The sequence below is a fragment of the Pundamilia nyererei genome, unplaced genomic scaffold, assembly GCF_000239375.1.
Source record: "Pundamilia nyererei isolate P.nyererei 1_Seehausen unplaced genomic scaffold, PunNye1.0 scaffold00102, whole genome shotgun sequence".
NCBI classification, from domain to species: domain Eukaryota; kingdom Metazoa; phylum Chordata; class Actinopteri; order Cichliformes; family Cichlidae; genus Pundamilia; species Pundamilia nyererei.
The window spans coordinates 2141148-2158396 of NW_005187503.1; the positions used below are offsets into that span (position 1 = coordinate 2141148).

The 17249-nt window shown below is 40.6% G+C and overlaps 1 protein-coding gene across 2 annotated transcripts in view; it reads left to right on the forward strand.

The window, feature by feature from the left end:
• The window catches only part of LOC102200683 (TGF-beta receptor type-2-like), a 30611-nt gene extending 19674 nt beyond the window's left edge, over positions 1 to 10937 (forward strand). For both annotated transcript variants that reach the window (XM_005740717.1, XM_005740716.1), the window contains exons 5-7: positions 821 to 962; positions 8596 to 8720; positions 9986 to 10937. In XM_005740717.1, coding sequence (XP_005740774.1) covers positions 821 to 962; positions 8596 to 8720; positions 9986 to 10165 — 447 coding nt within the window. In that variant the 3' untranslated portion in view covers positions 10166 to 10937. The remainder of the gene's footprint in view (positions 1 to 820; positions 963 to 8595; positions 8721 to 9985) is intronic.
• Positions 10938 to 17249: the final 6312 nt, after the last annotated feature.

Below are 17249 nucleotides of genomic sequence, written 5' to 3' on the forward strand. Positions count from 1 at the left end.
TTTTGGGCGATTGATTGTTTTCACTTGGCTGTCAATCACTTCAGACATCATCAACTTTGCCAGTGCCCCAAACACAAACCACTCTAAGCCCTGTCGTATAATTCTTCTGGGATATTTGTCAGACTTTGAAAAGAGCCAAGCTATATATCAAACCTTTCATTTTCTTACCCTCACAACTTCAGGACATTGTGTGTATATATGGCACTCACTCCATCTTGTCCCCAGAAGGATAATACTGATAGAAATACTGCTGTAAGTGCTCTTGGGTTGTTGTTGTTTTATCATAGTCACAAGACAAACAGGCTTGATTGATTCTTAATGGACTCATTACAAAGACGTAATAGGCCAGAGACAATTTACACTCTGTTATGAAAATGGCTTGTTATGAAAAGGGCTCACCCTTTGCCACACAGCACACCTAATGCATTGTGATGCCCCTAATGCATTAGGAGGAAGCTCCAGTGGACACATTTTCAAGGATGGTAATTATGTGAAGACAAGCAAGGTTTTGATGAGCTCAGTGGTGCCCTTTTTTTCTAATTATTTTCTACATCAACTTTTTTTCTCATGTAGATAAATGTGATTTGATTTCTTAGAGCACACAGGACAAAATCACTACCTGTCGCTCGATTAATGCAGCTACTGTTTAACGAGCAGTTTTCAACAAAACGATTGCTGTTTTAGCAGATAAAAAAAGTGGTTCGCCACCTTCCCTTAGATGTACCTCTATATTTAAATCGTGCACAACAATATTGTGCATTTGCAACTACGGTCAAGGACGATAATTAATCTGTGTCGCTCTCTATTTGTATTTCCACAGGTGGGCACTGCCAGGTACATGGCCCCCGAGGTGTTGGAGTCCAGAATCAACCTAGAAAACATTGAGTCTTTCAAACAAGCCGATGTTTATTCCATGGCTCTCGTACTGTGGGAGATCATCTCAAGGTGTAGTGCAGTCGGAGGTGAGATCATGAAGTCCTTTTATGCTCTATGTTAATCAGTTAACACGCTGTGCTGTAGAACGATCGCTTCAGTTAAAATTCCCAAAAAAATGCCAATGTTGTTTATTGTTTGTTGCTGAGGGGGGAAACGAAAAGCAAAAAGGGGTGTGCAGGGAGACGGAACACAGCACAAAAGAAGCGATAGCAACATGCCACGATGATCCATAAACACGTGGGGAGTGGAGAGGACGTGCAGTGTGCATAATGTGAAGCCTTCCCCCAGCAGCCTGAGCCTATGGCACCTTAACTGAGGGACGGTTCAAGGTCATTTGATATAGCTCCAACTAGAAGCTGGCTCCACAGGAAAGGGGCCTGATAGCTGAAGGCTCTCCCTCCCGTTCTACTTTTAAACTTCCTAAGAACTCACGTAGGCCGGCAGTCTGAGAGTGAAGTCCTCTATTAGGATAATATGATGGTATGAGATCTTTAAGATGTAACAGGGACTGATTATTGAAGTATGTGAGGAGAAGGATTTTAAATTTAATTCTGGATTAAACAGAGAGCCAATGAAGACAAGCTAATATGAAAGAAATATGGTCTACTCTCGCTGCATCAACTGAAGGCTTTTCAGGGAGCTTTTAGATCAGCCTGATAATGATGAATTACCATAGTCCAGCCTAGAAGTTAAAAATGCATGAACTGTTTTTTATTTTTTTACCATTACTCTGAGACAGGATGTTTGTAGTTTTAGTGATATTGCACAGATGAAAGAAAGCAACAGTACATATTTGTTTACTGTGCACGCTGAAGGACATATCCTGGTCAAAAAGGACTCTTCCAGTAATCCAGTAGCACATGATGGCTCTTAGTCCTGCTTTTTCTTTTTTTTTTTTGAAAGGAGAGATGACTTTTTCCCCACCGTCAATAAAATGAAGTCTGAACACGAGTTATGAAAAGCCTGCACTGGCTTTATCCAAATGTTTTGAATAGATTAAACAACCTTACATAAACTGATGATTTAGCCGTAAAATTAATTATTGATGATATAGAACATCAGTGAATGATTATGTAAATAGAGTTTAGCTTTAATGTGTGTTTGGAGAGGAATACTTAAGATGTCGGTGAGAAAAAAGCATTGGTTTCTTGCCAGAGTCGGTTTAACCTTATCACACAGGAAATGCAGAAGAAAGACTCTATGCTATGCATCTAGTTCCTGAAACACAGGCTACTTAAGAATAGTTCAACATTTAGAGAAAAAAAAAAACTTTTTCACTCTTGTTTATGTACTAAATGCGAGCGTACTATTTGACACTTTACATCTCACTTGTTATTTTCTGTCACGTTTTCTCAGTACTTGTTTTAAACCCAATATTCTGTCTTCCTGACTATCAACGTAGTGTACTGTACACACGTTTAACACTCCCTCTAACCTTTGCGGAGATAACCATCAATTTCCTTGGTAAATTAGCTCTGGTCACTGCAAGTATAGGAAACCAATAGAAGCACTGATTGATGAAATTCCCTTTAGAGGCTGTGTAAATATCCTCAGAAATACTGTAAAAGCTTGTTTGACCTCTGAGCAATACAAGCACCAAGTGACCAACTCCACTGTGAGTTCACTTATTAGCTGTGTGACAGGACTTATGTGTGAGCATTCGTTGACCCATTAGTCATGGTGGGAAGAAAATCTAAAAGTGTCAAAGCCACAATCCATCTTGTAGAAGCCTCAAGGATCAGCCTTCACTTTACTAATGTACCGTTACTCGTGTTTGTCACTCTGCAGCAAAACAAGGTCGAGGTATGTGCAAATAATAGAAGTGGTTGATTATCTGAAGCCAGTACAGTGCAGTATTTCATGTCGACAGAAGGTTATTTGTTTTTGCTTCCTTTTGTGTCTCTGTGGTCCTGTTTGTTTCTGAGACTGCTCCTGTCTCCATTGTGTCACAGCAGTGATTGAATGCCGGGTTTGGGCATGAACACTTCTGCTTCTGAGTTTTCCTGTTTTGCCCCCACTAACCTCCCTCCCCTCCCTCCCCAGGGGGCTTCCTTGAAGTGTATCGTGCAGTTATTCTGCCCATGAGTCCTCTGAAGCAAAAACATGAGCAAGTGACCCACAATTCCTCTTGCTTTTCCTTCCAAACTGCAACAACATGGGTGCCCTGTGGGTACACATTTGAAAAGAAAACAGAGTATTTCCTGCTTTGCAAAGAGCACAGTCCCAAGACGCAGGTTTTTTTTAAGAGAGATTTTAACTTTGCAAGTGTGGTTTATATTAGGACATTTAGTGGTTAATGTCTCTTGAGATCAGGACAGGCAGTATATAGAGATGAGTAAAGATGCACTAAACAGATCCAGGTTCACTCTGGCTTCATTTGGTTTCCTCTTGAGGGATTTCAGGAAATCTGCGCGAACAACATCTTCATTTGTTTATCTTGCGTTTCCCTCCATCCGTTACATGCATGTCAGATTAAGTCCTTCATTCCCTTACTTTGCATTAGTTTAGGTTTAGCTAACCTAAACACTGTATACAGAATTAAACGTTATGCCAAAACACATTTTTGTCCTGCCCAGATACACTCGACCATTCCCTGTTTCTAAATCTGGCACTTTCAACTCAGTTACGCTACATTTTTTCCTCCCGTCTCTCAGTCTCTTTCTTCTGAGACACAGGTAGGTGAGGCAGCAGTTAATTAGTCTCCCACTGCAGTGCAACACACCATAGGCAGCCGTGAAGCTTTACTCATGCAGGCACAGACAAGACAGGACAGGCCAGTGTAAATTTACTAGGGAAAGGAAGCGCAAGGTTCCCGTCCCACCTCTAGACTAAAGATAGAAGCCACTCGGTTAGTTCACATTTTCCTGTGTTTCACATATCTCTGTCCCCATTTTTCAGACTTGGCATTTCTTGGAGAAGTGTAAAAGGGTGAGGTCTGTAGTTCATCAGGGCTGAAACTGAAGGAGACGTTTTCCTGTTCAGAGATTAAATCACTGTACAAACAAAGCTAAGCTCTCACCTTGATAGACGATGAGAAAGGTGGAAAGAATAAGCTGCACAAATGAGATGGTGTAATTTGGTTTTCCCTTACTGGCAGCTAAAAATCTCCTTGCAGATAGTGTGCTAGCTGAGATCTGGTATTGATTCTGGAGCAGAGCAGCATGAGAGCAAAGCTGATGTGTTTACAAAGTACACTCAAGAGTTGCTTGCTTTCCTGCTGCTGTTTTTTTACTATGAAGTTGCCACGTTTTCCCTGGAGGTCGGTGAGTCACTTATGACTCCCTGAGATCTTACCTTCCTGAGACAAAATATGAGCAGATGTGAACCCACACTCATAAATTCAGAGTGACACATCCCAGGGCATCAGTATAATGACTAGGGTGATGTCCTGCTTTTTTCTCTTGTCTCTGATGCCACCTGCCTGTGTGAATGTAAGGAAGATGTCTGATCACTGCAGGCAGGCACAGGGCTGCTCTGTCACGGCTCCTGAGGCCGTGGTCTGATCTGAGATCTGCCAGACGAGAGGAAAAAAACTGTCTGTCGACAGCCAGCCAGCCAGGCACAAACCATCACTTTACCTTCTTTATCTTCCAAGACTGAGGGAAGGGTTAGAGCAAGGGGGGAAACGGAGAGATCAGCACACCTCCAAGAGAAGGAAAAGTCAGATTCCAGGCTCAGATCTTTTTATCTGAGTGTCTGTTCCTTAAAATGCCTCTGCTGTATAATTTAGCTGGTCCAGATTTAGGTCTTGGAAAGATTGTGAGGGCGTTCCTCGAGCGGGTGGGGCAAAGTAGGAGGATAATAGCGGAGTGGTGTCGAATGTGGAGCTGCAGACGAAAAAAAATGCCTCCATTCCCTGAGGGGAGAGGTTGAACTTGACTGGAGAGGAGGAAAGGTTAGGGCAGCTGCTCTCCAGATGTCAGACCATCAAACCCTTCAGAACTGGAGGGTCTAATGCGTGTGGTGGGGGGGCTGCCACAACGCGCATTTAGGAACAAATTTTAGACTTGATTGAGGATGAAATAGGGTCAAAATACGTGCAGCCAATTTACATTCCCTGAAGCTGCATACAAAGCAGGCTAAAATATTTTTTTGGTTTTACTTAATGGGGTTAGTCGATGGTTAGGGAATGTATCAGCTGCAGTTAATGGTAGGGTAAGCTTCCAGGCCAAGTCGGTGCCATATGCCCTAAAATTAAGCTCTGCTAATGAGTAATGTTCATGCATACATCTGTAATGCTTGAGTTTGACAACAGAAAACAAGTGTTGGAGCCACCGCAAACTAATGAAAACCAGCAGCGGCTGGGAGTAGATTAGTCAAGCTGTTGTTCCAGACTCAGACAGACTTGGGGAAGCTGACACAGTTGTTGCGATCACATTACTAATTTATTTCCAAATACATGGGGAAACTGTTTGGATCGCTTTTGCTGTATTATTTATGTGTTTAGGTGACAGGATTTCTCTTCTTATTTTCAGTGTTTATATTTTATTTAAGCTATAATTAGACAAAAAATTGTTCACTTGGAAGGGCAGCAGAGAAAGACTATCAAACAAAATGTGAAATGCTTGTGCTGACTGATTTCTAAGCAGACCTGTGTGAGGTTAGTATTTCAGTATGCCAACTAAGACTGGTGAGTTTGGGATGTGCGTAGGGGAGCAGGTGGTCAATCTACGAGAACAAAAGTGCAGTGTGACGGATGTAAATTACAAAGCTTCAAAACGATGCCATTCATCAAGAGTTTTTCCTTGTTTGCAGTAGGAAAGAAAAATGACTACATTTCTCTTGGCTGCATATGCACAGACACTTTCGACTGCCATGGCGGACAAGTGGGCTGGAAAATAGACATTAAGGAGGAAATTTGTGCTAGCATTGCAAAATCCACATCACTACATGTCAGCTGTCGGACATATAGTGTAAGTTCCTCATTGTTACTGTGCTGAAGTTGTTAAATAGCTTTGGAGGAAATCTTGTCAGTGTGCAATGTGTGACTTTTGCAAACCCCAGCAGTCCTCACTCGCACTGTATTGTGCTTTCAGAAGCCCCTTCTGCCACTGCAGTTTAATTTAAGGTTTACCTTTAATAAACATCTTTGCCTTTAGAGCCAGATTGGGCAAATCTGTTTGTCCTGGAATACACACTTTGTTTATGAAGTAGTACAAGTCCTATACTCGAGAAGCATTGTTTGGAGATGAGCACACGAGCATGTTTGCTGACACTTTCCAAAGTGGGTTTGCTGTCTAGAACACAGTTATACACTCCCTGGACCTGTCACAACAAAACAAACAACATCTGTCTTCTTTTCTCTTAAAAATGGTTGACTGGGTTTGTGTTTAAGCTTGAATAACAAACCAGAAGTACTTTGCTTGCAGTAATGTTGAGTTCCAGACTGTAAAGAACTTTTTTTTTTTTTTTTTTTTGCAGTAGTCTGTGTCCCAGAATCCTCCAATTCCTCTCTGTAGGTTGCATAACTCCCTGCGATCTTTTCTTTTTAACGTGTTTAAAAAGAAATAAAACGGCATCACGATCATCAAACAGTACAAACAACATGCTTATGTGAGGATTATGTGTTCCAGTAGTTTATTTTAAAAAGCTACAAACAGCTTTTATATATTTCTTACCTTTTTTCATAATAATTCACATACAAAATATTGTTTTACTCTCAGCAACAACATGTTGGCCTTATGACTGAAGAGGCAACCTCAGAACCCGCCGACAGCTGACACAGCTTTGTTCTGCACTGTTACGTAAACTCTGAGATTTACATGAGAAGATGCAGGACAAATCTGCATTGTGCTTTTTTTTTTATTATTCAGTACATTTGAAATCTCTGTGTTTCCAGTGACAGATTTAATAGCCAGCAGTTAATTACAGGGATTGTATTCTATTTTATTGTTAGAAAATATGTATGTGTGTATAAATATCTATATTTTTATACCACAAAATGCCTCTGCTACAATGAAGTATAAATTAAAGTGGTTCTGCTAGATTCTTACTGGCCTGTAAAAGCCATTGTTCTGTATTTCAGCTGTGTGACATTAAACAGCAGCTGCAGTATCACTGACAGAAATATAGCCACAGTATATTTGGGTCCATAAGGGAACCGTGACGCGCATTTGTCATTTTGCCTCTGCATGCCACCCCCACAGTGGTTTTTACATCAAACTGTGCAGACCTTTAGCTTTAATGCAAGGAGTCTAACAAAAATATTGCATTGACTGGAGCCGTTGTAGTCAATGACTGACTGACGTCTAGAGAACACGGATATCACCAAATGCTCTGTTTCCTCCCTTGAGATGCTCTGCTACATCTTTACTGCAGCCGCTTCCAGTTACTGCTTGTTTGTGGGTCTTTCTGCATTAGGTCTGGTCTTCAGTAACTGAAAAGCATGCTCCATTGGGTTGAGATCAGGTGACTGACTTGACCGTTGAGGAATATCCTGTTTCTTTCCTTGAGAAATTCTTGGGTTACTGTTGCAGTGTGCTTTGGATCATTATCCATCTAAACTCAAATTGCTCTCTGCTTAGTTTTGCAACATTTTTCTGAGTCTAAGCAGAGAGTGCAGCCCTATACACTTCATTCTGCTGCTTCTATCAGCAGTCACATCGTGAATAAACACTCGTCAGACAGTTTCACGGGCAGCCATACTTGCCTATGTTATCGCTGCTGGTCATCAGTTTTTTGTTCCTGTTCAAAATTATTCTTTTGAAACTTCCTGAGTATTTACAAGAATTTACCACTGTTGTTTAATAGTACATTGTAACTTTCACACAGCCAGGATGCATTGTAAAATGTGTTCGTTGTTTTTAACGACGACTCTGTCTTTGTAGGTGAGAAAAGTAGAAACTGTTTTAATTCTGACAACTATTTGCCACGTATGCCAGGGATCACAGTCAGACTCCACAGTGACTTTGTTATATAGTTTATTAATATGCATCTCTTCTTCACTTTATTCTCTCAGTCTGATTTTGTATCCATTATAAAATCTGTTAATATTGCTAGTCCATCTTTTAATGACTGATAATTAGCTTGAGCTAGGTTTTAACTTCAGTGTAATTCAGTGTTGCGGCTGAGGAATCCAAACTTCAAACAAAGAGGAATTGGAATTCATACGATATATTTTTTTCGGAAACTGTTGACTCATAGCTCTCAGGCTGTTTCCTGCAGACCTGCTTTGAAATTTTGCCCTAAGTAAACACAACTGGTAAGTGGCCTTTGACAAGCACTCTGGAATTGTTGTGTAAGAGAGCTGACACAAAGCCAGAGCATTGTTGCTGAGGTTTCTTTAAACTCATCGACAGTAAGGCTAAAAATGTGACGATAGTGTTTCTCTTCAGAAAATCTCGCCCATGGCCCCTCTATCAACAGCTTAGGGTTCTTCAGTTGTTTGTGCCGCTTCAGTGCTATTTAAAGTTTGCATCCTACAGTTTCAATTTAGAGCGCACAGGGAATCCTTTGAGAGGTGTTATTGATGTGTGTGCTGTGGGGCACCTCCATCTGATCTTTCTCTCTATTCCACAGAACTTCATCTGTCAGATGTGATCTGTTTCAAAGTTGTTTTGCCCTGCACTCGGCAGGTGTAAAAGCCTAAACTTACCAGCTTGAGCTGTGCACAGGCTAATTCTCTGAACCCACCTGTTGTTTCTGTGTGTTCACATGCAGACGTGAAAGCATACGAGCCACCGTTTGGAAACCTGAGAGAACACCCGTGTGTAGAGAGCATGAAGGACAGCGTCCTCAGGGACAGAGGAAGACCTGAGATCCCCAACAGCTGGACCAACCACTCGGTAAGAAATGAAATTTATAAATGCCTCGTTTGTAACCACAAAATCTGTGTTTTAACAGATTTGTCAGCTGATATTAAAAACAAAGCACAGCAAACATAAAATATAAAAAAATAACATTGATTATTTGGGATTAATCACTACGGGCCAAACACAGAAATGAGAATGGAACACCTACTTTAAACAGTCTTCAGTATTCCAGATCCTTCACACTGCTGTGAGAACAGTGCAGGTAATGGTGTGATGTATTCACTGTGTCCATTCTCTGCTCACCCTCACCTAATTCCAATAGTGAGAACATTACTGACGCAGGCTGTCCCTTGCAATATCCACACTGTGTTTAAACTAGGGTTTGCAAAGTTTACATGGTTAAAAGTCTGTATATGCAAACTATGGCCTACTCATGAATGTGGCCCCTTTCACATTTTATATTTTTATTATTTTAAAATGTTAATATAGTTTCTTTTCCTACGAAGAAAACTTAAAGTGGCCATGTTAACGAATAAATCATAGTAGGGGATCAATAAATTCTCTAAGATACAAAAAAAAAACCATAAATAAACTTTATTTTCCACATTGGCAGCCAAGTTTTAAATCAGAAGTGTTTATAGTTGTTCCAAACAAAGGGAAACTGTCATAAAGAACGAGACAGTGTTGTTTAGATTTGGAGATAGCTGCACAAATTTTCAGTGTGTCTCCTGGAGGACATTCATGCTGCTGCACTCAGCAGTTCACTATGTAGAAAATAAAAGTAGAATGCAAGAGGGTTTAAAACCGTCTCCCTTCTGCACAGCTTATTTATTTATGCTTTACTATGTATGTCACAATGAAAAGATTCATCCATTCAAGCTGCCACAGCGCATTGTCACACACTGTCTCTCGCTTTGTTTTGCTCTTCTTTAAATAGGATTGTTGTGATATCTACAACATTAAAATGAGCTCTGTGTCTAGCTACTGGTGGCACCTAGTGTCTCCATATTTTAAAGTGAAGCTGTACACAAGATGAAGCAGCTGCAACATTTATGTTCAAAGAATTGCATATTATTCCCCTTGCAAAATGGTCCTTCAGAAAGAATAACTCTCAATGCTAGTTTCTCCAATAGAAATGCATCAAAAATCCTTTATAAAAGTACTGATACAGAGGTGCATATGGATAAACACACAGTTGAAAATGCATAAATGCACATTCATAGCTTCAGTTTGAGTTAAGTTGCATTGCCCCAAAGTCGATTATATTGACTAACTGTGAGCCTGTTCTCCTCATGCAGGGCATCCAGATGTTGTGTGCCTCCATTGAGGACTGCTGGGACCACGACCCGGAGGCCCGTCTCACCGCCCATTGTGTTGCTGAGCGCTTCAATGGAATGGAGTACCTGGACAAGCTGTCAGATTGCTCTGACTCAGAGGAGAAAATCCCTGAAGAAATCTTTGTAGTGGATGAAAAGTAAACGCTTAACAGAAACACTGCCCCCTGCAGGGTGACTGAGACATTTTTATCGAGCTGCTGAGGGGAAAAGGAATATGAGTGGAGGCATTTGAAATGTAGATGAAAGTGAACTGTTTCCAGAGGTGAACTTACATATTCTGGATTAAGTCCTAAACAAAAAGGGCGCTCACATTATAAAGTTTTTTTTTCTTTTTTTTTTTTTTTTACCAAATACTATTTGCACTTTATAAACATCTATGCACACCAAACTATATATATGTTGTGTCTTATTTGTTTTTAAAATTTCAGGTATAGGAAATAAACAGACTGCAAATGTATTAAAAATGGGGCAAGACTGACCGAATATTAAGACACTAAGATCTCCTGCACCTGCCTTGTTTTTCGAAATGGGCAGGTGGTCTTGGATCAAAGTCCAAGGAACTGAATGAAGCAACATTCAGGGTGCTAATAGAACCTCTGGCAAGAAGTGGAAATTATTCACGGCAAAGAAGTAGAGGGAAAAACATCCAAAGAACTAATCTGCAGGGATAGCTGATTTCATATCTCAAGGACTATGAAATGTAAAATAAAGACAGAAAAATCATTCTGAAAGGAGAAAGGAAACTGAGATATACAGAGGTAGGTGTGTGTTTGAGAGAGGGGGGCATTTTACTCAGAGGACTCTAAACTGAAAAAGGAAGTCTGTTTAATAAGACAAAGAGAATAAAAGGAATGCAGAGATGTATTAAGGACTCCAAACTGGAACATCCAGTCACTGTCTATATGTTATAAAAGCTGAATTTTTTTTTTTTTTTTTTTTTTTTTTTTTTTTATACTGAGAAGGGAATTCTGATCTGCTCAGAAATTATCTGTATCAAAGGAATTTTTGTATAGAAATCATTATTAAAAACGTTACTATGCTCTCTGTTTGCTGTGCCTTTTAATGCTCTCGGCTGCTGTCATACTTTGTTTAACTTTGGGTTTTTTATTTGAGATACTTCATTTTACAATCAAAAACTATTAATGCTACTTTTCTAGCCTTAAATGAAGGAAACACACACTGGAAAATATGCTAGGTACACGTGTTTGACTGTACAACTGTATATAAACACAAATATCTTATCACACAAACACAAATGGCACCAAATGAATGCATTTAGGCATGTAGAGATGATCAAGATGACCTGAAGTTTAAACGAAGCATCAGAAATAGGAAGAAAGAGCATTAAAGTGACTCTAAATGTGGCGTGGTTGTTGGTTTTAGAGGGGCTGATCGGAGTATTTTAGAAACTGCTGATCTGCTGGGATTTTCCCACACAACCATCTCTGGGGTTTACAGGAAAAGTCTGAAAAACAAAATATCTAGTGAGCAGCAGTTTTCTGAGTGAAAATGCCTTGTTTATGCCACAGGTCAGAGGAGAGTGGACACACTGATTTGAGCTGATAGGAAGGCATGGTGTGGATGTTATTTTACTTTGGCCCCATTATACTGTTAGGTAGACAGCTGCATTTAGTGGTGTAGGTTACCCTTTATGACCACAGTGTACCCATGTTCTCATGGCTGCTGACAGCACGATAATGCTCCATGTCACAAAGTTCAAATCATCTCAAACTGATTTCTTAAACATCAGTTCAGCGAGTTCACTGTCATGTTTGGGCTCCAATATCACTAGATCTCAATCCAACTGAGCAACTTTGGGATGTGGTGGAACAAGAGATTCTCATCATGAATGTGCAGATAAATAGATAAATGTGCAATGCTATCACACAGATATAGACCAAAATCTCTGTGTCATGTTTCCAGCACCTTGTTGGATGTGTGGAACAGAGAATTAAAAGAGTTCTGAAGACAAAAAGGGGATCTATCCTGTATGATATGCCTAATAAAGTAGCCAGTGAATAAGTACTGCTAATCTTGATCCTACTAAAACTGATGTCCATCACCCAGCATGCTCAGTTGAAATAAAAAAAGAAGTATTCATATGTTGGATTGTTAACATCGAGACATGTTTAGCATTTGCAGTTATTTCAGGATAGTTATATAACTTTATTGTTACAATTAGGTCCTGTGTTTGTCAGCTTCTCCTCTTTTTTTCATCTTTTCCCCTCTAAGAAATGAGAGAAATGGTTCTCAGTGCCATACATTAGATGCACTAAAGTACTTTTTTACTGTGGAACGATATAATCTAATTTATTGCCGGAGCACTTCGCTTCTGAAGGATGACAAGCTCTCAAAAATCATGATCCCTTTTGCCCATCAAGTAATCTCAGGCTTTAAACAGTTTATGTCCTGATGATATCAGATCCAGCAGTATACAGGATCCACAGCGTGCTGGTGTTGACAAGCGCTCATTCATTTAAGCACAGAAAATGTTTCATCTTAAATTCATGATTACACTAAGTGGCAGTTCTCTGCTGACTGACAGATAATGCTTGATACTTTTACACTGGTGGTGTCTGCACTGGTTAAGGCAAAAGATAAGGGAATCAGGAGGCCCGCACTGTGTTTGGCATGGCGTGTCTGCAGTGTTTGACGAGCCTTTTATCCTCAGCCCGAAGCTGACTCAGACTGGAACACGTGTCTGTCTGTGGATCTCTGCCTACCTGCCTCTGCCACTATTTGCCTGTTTCTCTGTCCAGCTGTCTGCAGGTGGCTGCTTTTAATTCTTCTATGAATCCCAGAATGCATTTTGGAAAAACTGATTAATTAAACTAAATTATAAATTAGTGTCACACTGAGATAATAATCTACTGAAGGGGGGGATCAAGTGGTATGCGCGTGTATGTTATTTAGCTCTCTTCTAACAAGCTGTGTAAGAGCTGGTGATTCTTATGTGTATTATGTCAAAATTGGCCTCACTGAAAAACACATTAATCAACACTGAAGCACTGTTACTGAAAGAGCATGAACTTAAACAAATGCACTGGGGAACAGTAAGTGATTTTTCTGCTATGCTAGGCTAGTTTTTATCTCACAGGGAGGTTTCCAGCACCCTTGCGACAGTTTACATGCTCTATTTACATAAACTATGCCACAGGCACTCTGGGTGTGGGCTGGCACACAGACATATTGGACACTGCCGAAGAGGGGGGTGATGATAAATGATTTATAATTCTGCATTATAAATGGATTACCACAGGGGTGTCAAAACTAACCTTTCTCTTCATTTTTCACAATCAAATCATGTGACGCCAATTTTCCTGCAGCAGTGAAGCCCAGTTCTCAAGAGGGAGATACATATTTAAAGAAAGTGAAAGCTTCTAAATGTCTTCCTCTTTTTTTAAACTGTGACTGAAAAAATAATGTCTTCTTTCCCAAAGCAAATTCAAATGAGCTTTTACTATCTTACTGCAGGAGCCATAGAGCACAGATCCTCTGGGAAAGCTCTATACCAGGTGTGTCAAACATAAGGCCCAGGGCCCAAAATTGGACATTTCCCACTGAACAGCTATGATAAATGTAAAGGAGGACTTTTAACTATATTTTCATGTGTTTTACAGCTTTTCCTGCTACTAAGGACCTCCCCATTGCCTTTCAAACTACACCAAAGTAATTAACCAATAGATCAACAACTAAATAACAGAAACCATCCCGAATTTTCTCTGAATTAAAAAAATCTTTCTGTTGTATTATTACAGGGCAATCCAGGCAATAAGCTTCTGCCGTTTTAAATATTTACTTCCTGCAATTAAAGCCAAACAGTCATGGAAACAGATTGCTTTCATTTAGTAGAGTAGCATTTCTTATTCATACAGAAAAACTGAGTCATGCTGTGGAAATTGCACTTCTTTTCTTTATATTAAGGTATCTCAGGGATTAAATGTGCAGTTAAACTTTTTTACACTGACAGAAAGGGGAGTTTCATCGGTCTCTGCCATTCAGGTTGAAAGTGGGCTGTATGAGGTCCACCATGTAAAATGAGTTTGGCATCCCTGGTCTATACTCTGAGGTGCGTTCTGGCTAACAGTGTGGGGACAAGGGTAAAGCAATTACTTATGAATCATGAGGCACACGTAGAATCAGAAATAATCCTGTTATGTTTAATCCTCTTATGGTAGTTTGCATTGCTGTAACTTGCAAATGAATTTAGCAGCAATATACTAAATTGGACAAAGTCTATCTTTTTTTTCAAACTTTTATTTGTGTGTTCAACTTTCATAATTATTATCGCCTCCTGCTATCACCAGGTCTGTGATATTACTGTAGCGTTTGTTTTCTTTAAGGCATCGTGGGAGCTTGAGCACTTATTTACTTCACCAGCAGCAACACAACAGAATAATATTAACCTAAATACGCCAGATATCTGCATTTTGTCTTTTCACCAGGAGAGGGAGTGGTGGTTCTACTGCAAACGCCGTACAAAGGCCTCGCTTGTGCCTTCAGCAGTCAACTGGATTGGAGTGGCTGAGCTGCAGGATCCAGTGAGCTTACATTTGTGCTTTGAGGGCAAAACATGGGAGCACTGCACTGGGAAAATGAGGGGGTGCTGAGCTCAAGATGTGACAGGTCTTTCCATTACCAAGACTCATACTCAGTGGAACCAACAAGTCACCAAACACTAGAGTCATTTTACTTCCCGATGAGAGCTAATTGCATTTAAACAGTTTGCTTTTGGCAAACATTGCTTAAATTTTCTCCCTGCCTGTTTCACGCCCTCTGTTCTGTCTCTCTCTCTCTATTTTTTCCATCACTGCCTGTCAAGAAGTATCAGGAAATAGAAGCTTGAAGCAGCACTCTGCAACCCTCTATTAATGTCAGTTAAACTCCATACCTGTGCCACCATATGGATCCTTGTCACCTGCTCAGTCATCATACTTCCTAATCCGATTAACCCTTTGAGTGGGTGGCAACAGCAGACAAGGGTGGCTATCCACGTAGAGCTCATCACCCTTCTATATACAAACACACACACAAAGCTCACAGAACCCTTAGGTGGTCTTAATCATCCAGAAGGAGATGCTCTCCTGCCAAAGTCACTTATCATTCCCACATGCCGGTTGCCATGGCGACACCTCATACATCAATCAAAGCTGCTGGGGAGTGCGTTGGTTGCTGAGTGCTATAAACAATATTTTAAGCCCTAGTAAGGCGATGACAAGGAAGACAAATTACTCCTCCATCAGATATCGCTTTCTCCGCCGGCTTCGTGTGGGTCCGGTTATCGTCACAGGTCATGTTCTCCACCGACCCAGGCTTTTACAGCCCCTGATTTGTTTTTGGAGTTTTCGGTTTATTTTTTCTTCTTCTCCAGCATATTATAAAGCTGTTCTGTGTAGCATGCAGCTTTGCGATTGCCAAAAGAAGGAGGCACATTCTTCAAACAACTTTCGCACAGTCACAGTTGTATGCAGCACTTGTCCAGCGGATGATGTGCCTGGTAAGATAAGAGCAGCTGGCAGCTCAAGCCCAGAGAGTTACAGATGAGACCACAGCTGTATTAGAGGCCATTACCCCTCCTGTCCTCTTAGATATTTTTATCCCATGGCAGTGTACTTGATAGTTCTGATCTTACTTTAATTTCCTTATGCCTGAATGAACTATTGTGTCATTATGTGCTCAGCTGTAAGCCTCTCAGAGTACTCAATAACAAAAAAGAAAAAAGAAAGGGAAAGAAAGAAAGCCAGTGGAGGGCAAACATAGCCGTCACAAATAGAAAAATGTTTGAAATGAAGGTGTAATAGTTCCTCTCCAACAAAAGCTTAAATGATTTGGTCATTTGAGTCTACAAGGACAGCACCAGTCAACTTAATTCCCCACATCAATCATCTCCTATTTACACGCATGACGTGATGATGATCTGGGACTAATTTGGCTCAGTTTATCTGTGCACCATATTCATTTATCTGTTTATAAACAATTTACTGGTTGTGCTGCCTTTTTAGTTTATGTCCCATGGCAGGCAAGAATGCAATGACAGCGATCGCTCATTGTTAAATAGCCCTCAAAGCTGTGCCCAGGGGTCAACCAAAGTTGACATGAGATATAAAAAAGGAAGAAAAGGAAGCAAATTGCACTTTTGCCCTCATTTTCTTTTATCAGCAGTGGATTGTAGGAGAGCAGGGAACCGACTTTTGATTGTGTATGGAGTTTAAAAAAGAGAGACAAAAGATGTTAATTAGGAAGGTTTAGAGGTGCTTGGAGACACCAGTTTGAACTTTAAGAAACGCTGAGCTCCAGACATTATACTGACCTGAATTACTCTGGCTTCATGCGACACACGAGCAACAACAGAGGAGCAGTAATGATCTGGCACAGAGCTGGCTGTCTTCTGTCCTCTCTCTTTTCCATCCTGCAGCCTCTCCTCTACTCCCACCTTGTCCCACCTCTCCCATCTTCACTGGAAAGCCAAGCTAAGTTTAACTTTATTTGAAAGGTGTGAATTGCGTGCTGTCAGATGACCGATCGAGGGCAACCAGGAGACGGATCGATTGGATATAAGCGCAGCGGAGAGAAGCATACCCCTGACCAAGGGGCCACTTGGTATTGAGCAGCCTGTGTAAAGTGCTATTTGGACAGAAAATAGACCAGAGCTAGCTTTTAATGTAAAAGATTTTCTCATTATACAAAGCAAAAAGAGCACAAGCGACATTTTACTGTTTATAACGTTTGGGGTTTGGTGGTACAGTGGCTTGAGAGTCCTGGCATGAGAAGGAGTATTTCAGGCAGATGCTTTCTTGGAATTTAAGCAAAACAACAACAAAAAAATCATAATCTATTGCTTTTGATGAGCATATATACCTTTTCTCTCTAACTCACATGTGAACGCAGCAGAAACATGCCAGCGAGGTGGCTTGCGTATCTGCCCATCTTATTTTGAATGCCACCATTGTAATTTTGCCACGGGAGGGTTGTCGGGGATGTCACTGAAGCAGTAGCACATAAATATGTTGTGTTCTGAATTGAGACAGCTCATGTCGGCCGCTCAGGAAAGTGAAAGAAGGGTCATTTGTCAAGCAGAGGCAGCTGTGGAAATTGGGAGACGTACTTCAATTTTCAGCACGTGAGTCATATATTTCTCTCTCTCTCTCTCCTGCTGGGATAATGTCAGGCCAGGTTCCAGCCGTTTCTTACGCATTACATTTCTCATATCTGAGCGCCATGTCTT